Genomic DNA, 11,162 nt, shown 5'->3' with positions numbered 1-11,162 from the left:
GAGCCTATAGAGCAGGACTAGCTTCAGTGGGGCTTTGGTGCTCACCAAATCCATTCCTCAAGTGTGTCACTTGTGGAGGTGGTAGGGTTGTAATCTGGTGTAGTTTGAAGCTGTCCACCAGGTGCAAGGTGTGCCTGTGCCCTCCTTAGGGCCACCTGGCACAAGCTACAGAGCAATATACAGATAGCCACTTGTGCTGGGCTTGGAGGTACCCAGGAGATGCTAAGCTGCCACTGTGCTAGGTTTGGGGTAACTTATTGAGAGGTAGAGGGTACACAGAGGCCAGATCTGCTTGTTTGAGAGATTTTAAAAAAGTCCAAATCATGAAGGAAGAAAGGCCATTGGTATGGAAAAGCCACTTGGAAATGGCTTGGGTGTGGTCCACAAGTTGGGCGGGGCAGGATCTCAGGAAATCATCAGGGTGGGGCAAAGAGTGTGAACCTGGTTGAGGGAGACTCATATATAGTGCCCATCTGCCAGCTCAATGGGAGGTGGGGCTCTCAGAAAAGGAACAATGGTCACTGCCAGAATTTTTTTCTGGCAGAAAATTTCCCCTCAGTTCTTGCTCTGATGCCAGACAATTCAGTTTCTCCCCTTATGTCTCTGGTTCCTTTTATGCTGCTGCTCAGCGCTGGAGCTCAGAGGGAGTGAGTCTGAGTAAGTTCATGTGTGAGCCCTTTAAGAGGAACTGCTTGGGACTCCAGCAGCCTCTGTCTCAGCCACAATCCCTGCTGGTTTTCACAGCCAGAAGTGACGGGGACTTCTCTTCCTGGCTCTGGGCTTGGGAGGCCTGGTGTGGACCTGGGAACCCTCACTCCTCAGGGGGGACCTCTGTAGCTGACACATCCCTCCCAATTTTATTTTATTTTTTAAATCTTATTGATTTTTTTACAGAGTGAGAGTGAGCAAGAGTTAGAGTGTGTAGAGTGTATGTGTGGGCAGAGGGGAGAGAGAAAGAGAGAGAGAGAGAGAGAGAGAGAGAGAGAGAGAGAGAGAGAGAGAGAGACATTGATATGAAAGAGAAACATTGTTGGTCGCCTCCCACATGCGCCCCAACCAGGATCAAACCCATAAACTGGGTTTGTGCCCTGACCAGGAATCAAACTGCCACTTCTTGTTGTGTGGGATGACACCCCGACCAAGCAGGCCACACAGGCCAGGGCTCTTCCAATCTCATATATAAGTCTTTGGCTAAATTTAAAAATTTTGTAAATATTTTGGAAATGGTATCTCAAAATATACTGGTTATTAGTCCAATTTGAGTTCATCTTAGTAGAAACTGAAGTGTTTCTACTTTTTTATTACCAGGAATGTAAAAGAGAGAAACACAAGTTGATACATTTATTTTTGGGTAACTTCATGGTTTTCATGGCTAAGGAAGGGCACTGATTGTTTAAGAAATAAAAAGATCCAATATAAAACCCAAAGGCTTTATTCCCTAATTCTTATTATGCCCAAAGTTCAACTGATTTGAAAATAAATAATTAAAACATTTCTTCCCAGAAAGTACACTATGGCACCATAATAGACTAGGGCCCCAAGTCCTACATCCTATGCAACACAAGCAGGGACTGCAGCCTGAGGACAGGTCATCACTGACGCAGAGCGGCTGGCTGCCGCGTCCTTGCTGCAGGGCCTCCGCTGGGCACTGTGGTCCCCACACGTCGCTACACGATGTGCAGGACTTTGAAAGCAGCCACGGCCTGCTTTTCCCTCTCGTGTCTGCTCTGCAGGATGCCCAGCAGTGAGATTTCAGGTAACGTGTCTTCTGCAGCAGAGGTTGGGTTTTTCGTTTCCTTGGACGCTTGATCCACCAGGTTTGAAGGTTTGGGTTTGGGGATGGTCTTAGCATATTCCAAAGCCTGAAAGCATACAGGTAAAATTTTATTTGAAATGGGAGTGAGCCCTGGATTCTTTAAATTAAATCTGGTCTTAGGGAATATTTATCGATAATGTAAGTGAAGACTATTGTTACAATAATGTACTAAGATGTGGATGGACGTGGAGATCAAATGGAAAATGCAAATAATGCAGTACACCCTACAGCTTCAACAAAATAAACCAGCCACACAAGAATTAGCTATTTAAAGTGCCTTCTGTAGTTATTTATAAAGCAGAGGCTTACTCAGTGCTTGAAAATAGACTTGCCGTGTATTTGACCTAGTTAGCTCTGGCAGTCTCATTAAAACCAAACTTATCACCAGGAGATATTTACAGACCTTTCTGTCCAAAGAGGCCTTGTTACTGATTCAGACCAAGATTCACTCTAGAAAATCGCACTGCCATTGTGACATCAGCTGTTCCTGCCCCTGGGCTCTCAGAAGTCTAGCAAGTACTTATTAGAGGTTAGAAATTATTGTTTTTCTTTTTTCGTATACTCTCTAAACCTGGACACTGGAAAAGGCAGATTTTTTCTTTTCTGAGTGATGTCAGTTCTAAAAGGCATTACAATAAAATGATATCTCTAAATATGATTTCTAAATCTGCCTTTATGTCAGTTTTATATTTTCATAAGAATTTATTGATGGCTAAAACAGGAATGGATGGTATGGAAATCCTAGAAAGGGAAAATAAAAACCAGGCTTCTCAGTATGTGCAGTGACTTCTCTGTGAGTTTCTAATGACAGACTTGTTGTCTGGAATCTTGTCATAAAAAATTAATGGGTTGGAGAAGAAAATAAAAAGTGGCACCATGATAACTCAAGCGGATGGAGGCTGCAAGGCCTGAGGAAGGGAGGCAGTAAATCGAGACACATGTTGGTCTGTGAAAGAGAACATGTATGCACTCCCGCAGGCACCCAGGTCCTGCGGCCTTCCCGGTCTGAGCAGACCTGCTGGGCAGAGCTCCCGTCTCCACGGAACACATTTCCTTCACGTCATGTCCGGGATGGAGGACGATGGCTGTGAGAGAGAATCTGTATTTTATGAAATCATTTTTCTTGGATAGAGGAAGCTATATATGACAACCCCTTGGGGAAAATGTAGGAGACTGAACTTGAGAGAAACAATGAAGGCCTTTGCTTTGACGTAGGCCCCATAAACAGCCTGAAAACACCATTGCCTCAAGGCTTACTTAACCGTAGAGAGAAAAACGGACGGAAGAAACTACCAATCCTGATTAACTAAGAAATCACCCTCCCGCTTGATTTTTATTGTGTGGCGATCTAGGGCTACTACACTTAGAAGGAAACATGTAGGTGAATAAAGGCAATAATGAACTTCAGGAAGAGGAGAAGGCTAACCCTGTGGCACCGTATGCGTGTCTATCGTGTTTACATCCGTGTCTGTGACTGATGGGCAGCGGCAGGGATGGTGGTAGCTAAAACATGCCCTGTGTTCAACAAGCGGGGGGGGAGCTCCTTAAGTTGTGAGGCAACCAAGGTTTCTTTTCATTCTAGTCGAAAGGGAGCGGCCTCAGCGAGTCCTTACCTTCTGCCGAGAGATGGCGGGGCTATTCTCGGCTTTTGCTGTTTGCGGGTTTGAGAGAAGGGAGAGCGTCTTCATGTTGTACTCCTTCACCTGCTTTGCGTATTCCTTCTGCTGTCTCAATTTCTGCATCTATTCAGAGAAACAAAGTGACAACGCTGGCCCTGCCCGGTCTTCCTTCTCTATTTAAAGCCTCTCGGCCGCACAGGGCGGGCGAGCAGTGAGATGGTTAAGTTGATGTTTCTCCCGGAAACAGCCTGGGGTGAGGGGGGGGCACATGGCTGCATAGCACACCCAGGGGCCCCTTCACGGCGGCTAAATCACATTCAGCCTCTTCTTTGTTGCATTTACCCATTTATTTTCATTTTTGCTTCCAACTTTGAACTGTGCTCTCTTTTTATGCCTTGAGTGCAACTGCAGTTAAAACACATTAAATGAAGATCTCCTTTCACTGGAGGAAAGAGAATAAAGTGGGTGCACTTTTCATGGGCTGGGAAACTCTTAGCCTAAGTGTCCGCCCTGCAGCCACTGTGCACAATTACCAAGATGACTCCAGGGAAAGCCCTGCGCGCACGTGGCACGCACGCCCCTCTTCAGGCGCACGCCCCACTTCTCTGCTCGGGCCTTCAAAACTGAAAGGTGGATACGAAAAACAAGATTGCTAAGTAATTTTATTTTACAGTAAGAGGAATGCCTGGGTCTCTATTGCCGGTGATATTTCAGAAGTGTCTCTATTCAGAGTGAGACACTTGACTGAGGGCTTGGTTCTGGGGGGCATCTTAGACATTTTTGCTAAAAGACAGATGGGCAAACCCCAGCCTGAAGACACACTGCGTGCACGCCGCACTCACTTTGTCTCTGATGGCCTCAAGGTCAGGTCCCAGGCCTCCAAGCTTCACGTCTCTTTTCTGATAACCTTTCAGCTTGGAGCTCTAGAAACACAGTCACAGAGACAGTTTCTTTAAGGACTTGTCTGTCCCCCACAGTTGTCACAGCCACCACAGCAGCAGGGGAGGGGAGGGGTGCATTTCCTGGCAACCCTCCGCTCTAACGGTAGTTACTGGTAATAGTTTCTTTGGCATTTTGTAGCTGGTTAGCTAACATGTTTTCACCTTCCACTTCTGAAATTAAAAATTTGAAATCTGAGCATCATAAATAAAAAATCTCAAGTGAGCAAAGTGCTGTTTTGTTGTTAACCTTTTTAATATACTGGTAACATGTACATGACCACTTTGCTGCTGCTATTAATTTATGTATAGTCTTTTAAAAATATATTTTTATTGATTTCAGAGAGAAGAGAAGGAGAGATAGAAACACCAATGATGAGAGAGAATCACTGGTTGGCTGCCTCCTGCACGGCCCCTAATGGGGATCGAGCCCACAACCCAGACATGTGCCCTTGACCAGAATTGAACCTGGGACCCTTCACTTCACAGATCAATGCTCCATCCACTGAGCCAAACCAGCAAGGGCAGCAAGTTGGTTTTAATATCAAAAGCAGCAGTTTGAAGAATACCTCAATTTATCCTACAGTCAAGAGAGTTTTTGAGTTTTTCCTGCCTGTTACTGTGCTCAAGTGTCATAATCAATTGCCTCATGTTACTTTGTCCCTTCAAAGATAAAAATACTAATAAGAGTTATGTAAAATTAATTGCACCCTTTAAAACACCCAACTCACGCCGAAACCGGTTTGGCTCAGTGGATAGAGCATTGGCCTGCAGACTGAAAGGTCCCAGGTTCGATTCCGGTCAAGGGCATGTACCTGGATTGCGGGCATATCCCCAGTAGGAGATGTGCAGGAGGCAGCTGATCGATGTTTCTCTCTCATCGATGTTTCTAACTCTCTATCTCTCTCCCTTCCTCTCTGTAAAAAATCAATAAAATATATTTTTAAAATAAAAAAAATAAATAAATAAAAATAAAATAAAATATCCAACTGACACTGGATCAAATGAGTTTCTCTGTAGGTCATGCCTAGGCTCTTACTGTCTTTTGAATATTATGTCATCGCTAGAGGCCCGGTGCCCAAATTTGCACAGGTGGGGTCTGGCCAGCCCCGCCCCTGATCAGGGTGGGTGGGGCCAGCTGGGGGAGGAGCCATGGGTGGTTGGCTGGCCAGCCCCACCTCCTGGTCGAACTCCCAATTGAAAGGACAATTTGCATATTAGCCTTTTATTATATAGGATGTTTCTATTTCTCTCTCCCTCTTCCTTCCTCTCTGAAATCAATAAAAAAAATGTATTTTAAAAGCAAACCAACAAAAAATCAACGTGCTGCTTATGGCAGATGCCCTTGTGGGGAAACCAAATCCTTTTTTTTTTTTTTTTAGTTTGTGAGTTTATTTGGTTTCCTTCCTTGGGGAGGGTAGAGGACAATGCCAAGAAGATGGCTTGGATGACAGTACTTCTCTTAGGGCACATCCTGGTTGGTGCTGAGTTTGGTGGGAGGGAGGAAGAACAGCCACACCGAGGTGGTGACGCTGTAGGGCCGTGAAGGTACTGTCTGTATCTCCGGACTAGGCATGGTATGCTTCTAATTTTGAAAGCTCCTGTGAATGAAGTCCTAAGGCACACAATAAATCCAGGTGCCCTTTCCATAGATAGAATTTGGAAGATAGTCCAGAGACTTAACAAACACCACCACCGTTTCCTCATGTTAAATACAGTTACTGTGTATAACTCCCAGACCTCAGCAGTGAACTGATGTCCACACATTGTACCAACCATCACAAGGTGTTTACTCACAGAGGCCTCTCGACTGACTACCCGGAGGTCATACCCATTAGTGTCTCCGTTGCCATTTCCCATTTTGGAGGCTCAGAGCCAAATACTCTTTTCACAAAGACACTGAGCACCGAGGTCTGGCCAATGAAGTATGAGTGACAGTTTTCTGGTTGGGTAGAGGGTGCATCTGAGGAGGCATTTATGTGGCCTGGGGCAGCCCACCCCTTTCCCTTCACAATAGACGAGTGATGTGATTTCTGGAGCTGGAGCTTCAGAGGCAACCTTGTGGCCAGGAAAAGAAAAAAGGACAAAAGAATTATACAAACACTGGTCTGATGTTTTGAGATGTAGAACCATTATGCTAGCAACTACTTACTTGTAGATTAATTGTAAGAAAAATGAACCCATATTTTTGAAGTTGCTGTAAATGTTAATTCTGTGACTTGTAGCTGAAGGGAAAATTTCTGTGGTACTACAACATGTCTGCGGCACCTGCCATGCTTCGAAGCGCCAGCATCATGTGCCACAGAGGCGACACTTCTACAGTGCCAGGATAAAAAGTTCTGAAAACAGAATCTGCCCAATGACAGTGACAAACATCTATAGTCAAACCGCTTTCCGTGCATCTAATTCTAAAAGGTGAGAGGAGATACTTTCCTAAAGAAGCCTTTGGACTACTGTAAAATCATTAAAAATCAACAACAATAAGGTGTATAAATATTATTCATTGACAGCATTTCAAAGCCATACTCTCCTTTAAGAAGAGAGGCACATACCCCCCCCCCCCCGCCCCAGCAAAACCACCACAGTTGTTTCTGCTCTTTAGATCTATTTGCTCATATTTTTATAAAATTGTCACTATGATACAATTTATTTAATTTTTTTTACTAAGAGTTTAGCATTACACTGTATTTTGCTATCACTATTTTTGCTATCACTATTTTTTGAAAATGTGCCTTTTTTGTGGTTGCCTACAAAAGACATTTACAAAAATTTAAGTATAGTTGGTATATAACCTTATATTGGTTGTATTGGTTTTAGTGATTCGACATTTTTATAGCTTACAAAGTGGTCACCGATTAATTATAGTATTTATCTGTTACCATGCCAACTTACTGGTATCATAATATTATTGACTATATTCACCTTCCCTTTTTACCCATCCTCAACCCCTGCCCTTCTGCTTACCATCCCTTTGGTCTCTGTTTCTATGAGAGTTGTTTTTTGTTGTTGTTTGTTTGTTTTTTAAGATTCTACATATAGCCCCAGCTGGTTTGGCTCTGTGGTTAGAGCGTGGGCCTGCGGACCGAAGGGTCCCGGGTTCAATTATGGTCAAGGGCATGTACCTCGGTTGCAAGCTCCTCCCCTGCCTGGGCCCTGGTCAGGGCTCATGCAGGAGGCAACCAATCAATGTGCTTCTCTCACATCGATGTCTCTCCCTCTGTCTCTCTCTCTTCCACTCTCCCTAAAAATCAATGGAAAAATATCTTCGGGTGAGGATTAAAAAAAAAAAAAGAAAGATTCCACTTATAAGTGAAACCATAAACCATACTGTATATGTCTTTCTCTGTCTATCTTATTTCACTTGGCATAATACCCTTTAGATTCAACCAGGCTTTCGCAAATAGCAAGATTTCATTCTTTTTTATTGCTATGTAATATTCAATTGTATAATATATCTATATCTATATATCTATCTCACTTCTTTACCCATTAATCTACCATTAGACACCTGGGGTGCTTCCATATCTTGTCTATGGTTAGCAATGCAGCAATGAACATGGGGTACATATATCTTTTTGAATTAGTGTTTTCATTTTCTTTGGATAAATATCCAGAAGTGGAATCTCAAATACTGTTTTCCACAATGGCTGCACTTATTTGTATTTCCTACCAACAGTGCATGAGGGTTACCCTTTTCTCCAGATCCTTGCCAACACTTGTTGTTTGTTGACTTGTTGATAGCCATTCTGACTGGTGTGAGATGATATCTCATTGTGGTTTTGATTTACTTTTCCCCAATATGTAAATATGTCACTATTTGCAGATAACCTGATACCATATATAGAAAATCCTAAGAATCCACCAAAAATTAAGAGAATTAATAAAATAATTCAGTCAAGTATCAGGATACAAAATTAATATACAGAAATCTGTCATGTTCCTATCCTATATAATAAAAGCCTAATATGCAAATTGTCCCCTTGACCGGGAGTTCTACTGGAAATTTGACCAGCGGGTGGGGCTGGCCAGCCAGCCGCCCATGGCCCCTCCCCCTGGCCCTGGGCGGCAGTGGTGGTGGCAGGCAGCCAGGGGAAGGGAGGCCCTGGCCGGCAGCTGGCAGCCACTAGGGACCCATGAATTTTGTGCACTGGGTCTCTAGTACAATAATAATGAACAATCAGAAAAAGAAATGGGAAAAACAATACCATTCACAAGTGCATCACAAAGAATAAAATACCTAAGAATAAATGTAACCAAGGAGGTGAAAGATCTGTACTCTGAAACCATAAGACACTGAGGGAAAAAATGAAGAAAACCCAAATAAATGGAATAATATACCATGGATATATGGAATCACAAAAGACCTCGAATAGCCACAGCAATCTTGAGAAGGAAAAACAAAGTTGGAGGTATCAGGCTCCCCCATCTCAAACTATACTACAAAGGTGTAATAATCAAAACAGTATGGCACTTGCACAAAAATAGACATGTACATCAATGGAACAGTATAGAGAGACAGAAATAAAGCCTCACTTATGCTGTCAACAATGTGTGACAAAGGAGGTAAAAATATACACTGCAGTAACAACAGTCTTTTTTAAAAATACATATATATTTTTATTGATTTCAGAGAGGAAGGGAGAAGGAGAGAGAGATAGAAACATCAATGATGAGAGAGAATCATTGGTTGGCTGCCTCCTGCATGCTCCCTACTGGGGATTGAGCCCTCAACCTGGGCATGTGCCCTGGATCAGAACTGAACCTGGGACCCTTCAGTCCGTAGGCCAAATCTCTATCTACAGAGCCAAACCACCTAGGGCATGACAATCTTTTTAACAAGCGATGTTGGGAAAACTGGACAGATACATGCAAAAAATGAAACTGGACCACTCTATTATACCATATACAAAAATAACCTCAAAATGGATCAAAGACTTAAATGTAAGGCCTGAAACCATAAAACCCCTAGGAGATAACATAGGAAATAAACTATCTGACATCGGTCTGAGTAATATCTCTTTAAATATGTCCCCTTGGGCAAGGGAAACAAAGCAAAAATAAACAAGACTACATCAAACTAAAAAGCTTCTGCACAGTGAAAAGAAATACCCAATAGATAAAAAGGCAACCTACTGAATGGGAGAATACCAGATATATTCACAAATTATATATTCCATGAGGGTTTGATATCCAAAATATATAAGAAACTTATATAACTCAAAAACAGAAACAAAAACAATGCAATTGAAAAATGTGCAGAGGACATGAAAAGATTTTTCCCCAAAGAAGAGGCTCAGGTAACCAGGGCCAGCTGAGGCTTGTGCTGCCAGCAGTGGCAGCAGCAGAGGTGTGATGGGTCGCCTCCCTCCCCTGAGGGCTCCCGGACTGTGAGAGGGGGCAGGCCAGGCTGAGGGACCCCCCTCCAGTGCATGAATTTTCATGCACCGGACCTCTAGTCTGTATATAAAAGGCCTGCGGCCATAACGCCGAAACGACCAAATGACTGATCACCAGGAGTCTGGGTCCTGCTGGTGCGGCAGGTCTGGGTCTCATGCGATTTTGGGTGCTGGGCCTCTAGTCTCTATATATAAAACCCTGGTATGCAAATAGACTGAATGGCAGAACACCGGAACAACCAGTCACTATATCGTGCGCTGACTACCAGGGGGTGCACACGGAACATGGTGGGCATTGGCAGCAGGCGGCAGAGCGCTGAACATGGTGGGCATCGCCTGCGGCGGGATGGTGGAGCAGGTCAGTGGGTCGCTGGTTGCTGTCATCGGGGTGAGCCTCTGGTGGTTAATGAAAATTCTTTGCTCCCACACCTGTGGTCCCACTGGTCCTTCACACCTGCTGTTGGTGCTGGCCCCGCTTGCACCTGCAGCCAGCACCAGAGCTGCTGCTCACACCTGCTGCCGGGGCTTGGTGAGAGTCCTGATCACTTGGTGCTGTCAGTGGGTGTGAGCAGTGGCTGCTGCCCGATTGCCCCTCAGGAGCAGGGAAAGGTGGAGAAGCCCTCGGGGGCAATTGGGGCCAGCAGCCACTGCTCACACCCACTGATGGCACTGGCCTCACTGGCACCTGCTGCTGGCACCAGCTCCAATAACTTCACTCCATCAGTGTGTGGGAGCAGCGGCAGTGGGACCGGGGCTGCTGGCAGACAGGGGACCAGGGGCCGTAGTGGGAGGGGCCAGACGGGGGCATGGAAAATGGGCTGAGACCCTCCCCCCCTTTGCCCACCACAGCCTCGCGGCCCACAGTTTCTTTCAAGGTGCACAAATTCCTGCACTGGGCCCCTAGTACAAAATAATACTAAAAGTAAACTATAATTGAAAAATGTAAAAATAAAAAAATAAGTAATAAAAATCATATGGTATTTAAAAGGCAAAAAACAAGACAAAAATCCCAAATGCTCTTTTTGTCTAAACCTGGATTATGCTGGGTATTATCACATTTAAAAACTTTTGTTAATTTTTAATAGGTGTGTGAGCTCCCATTCTATATAATAAAAGGCTAATATGCAAAGAGACTGAATGGCAGAACAACCGAACGACTGGCTGCTATGACATGTGCTGACCACCAGGGGGCGCACATGGAACATGGCGGGTATCAGCCAAGGCAGGATGGTGGAGCAGGTGGAGTGGGGGCACCAGACCAAGGTGGGGCACTGGTCACTGTCATTAGGGTGAGCCTCTGGTGGTTACTTAAAATTCTTTGCTCCCATGCGCCGCAGTCCTGCCCGAAACTCGCACCCACTGCTGATGCTGGAGCTGCTGCTCGCACCCACTG

General features: G+C 44.6%; 1 protein-coding gene across 2 annotated transcripts in view; it reads right to left on the bottom strand.

Moving 5' to 3' along the window:
• Positions 1-1,353: 1,353 nt before the first annotated feature.
• Positions 1,354-11,162, bottom strand: part of JHY (junctional cadherin complex regulator) — a 96,565-nt gene continuing 86,756 nt past the window's right edge. The window contains exons 6-8 of one of the 2 annotated variants that reach the window (XM_059676172.1): positions 4,278-4,358; positions 3,430-3,558; positions 1,354-1,862 (exon numbers count right to left, since the gene is read on the bottom strand). In XM_059676172.1, the coding sequence (XP_059532155.1) occupies positions 1,668-1,862; positions 3,430-3,558; positions 4,278-4,358 (405 nt within the window). In that variant the 3' untranslated portion in view covers positions 1,354-1,667. The remainder of the gene's footprint in view (positions 1,863-3,429; positions 3,559-4,277; positions 4,359-11,162) is intronic. The other variant, XM_059676173.1, reaches the window with a different exon arrangement.

Source organism: Myotis daubentonii, chromosome 19, assembly GCF_963259705.1.
Source record: "Myotis daubentonii chromosome 19, mMyoDau2.1, whole genome shotgun sequence".
NCBI lineage: Eukaryota > Metazoa > Chordata > Mammalia > Chiroptera > Vespertilionidae > Myotis > Myotis daubentonii.
The sequence above is the reverse complement of the archived record's forward strand: the minus strand, read 5'-3'. Positions and strand labels throughout refer to the sequence as shown.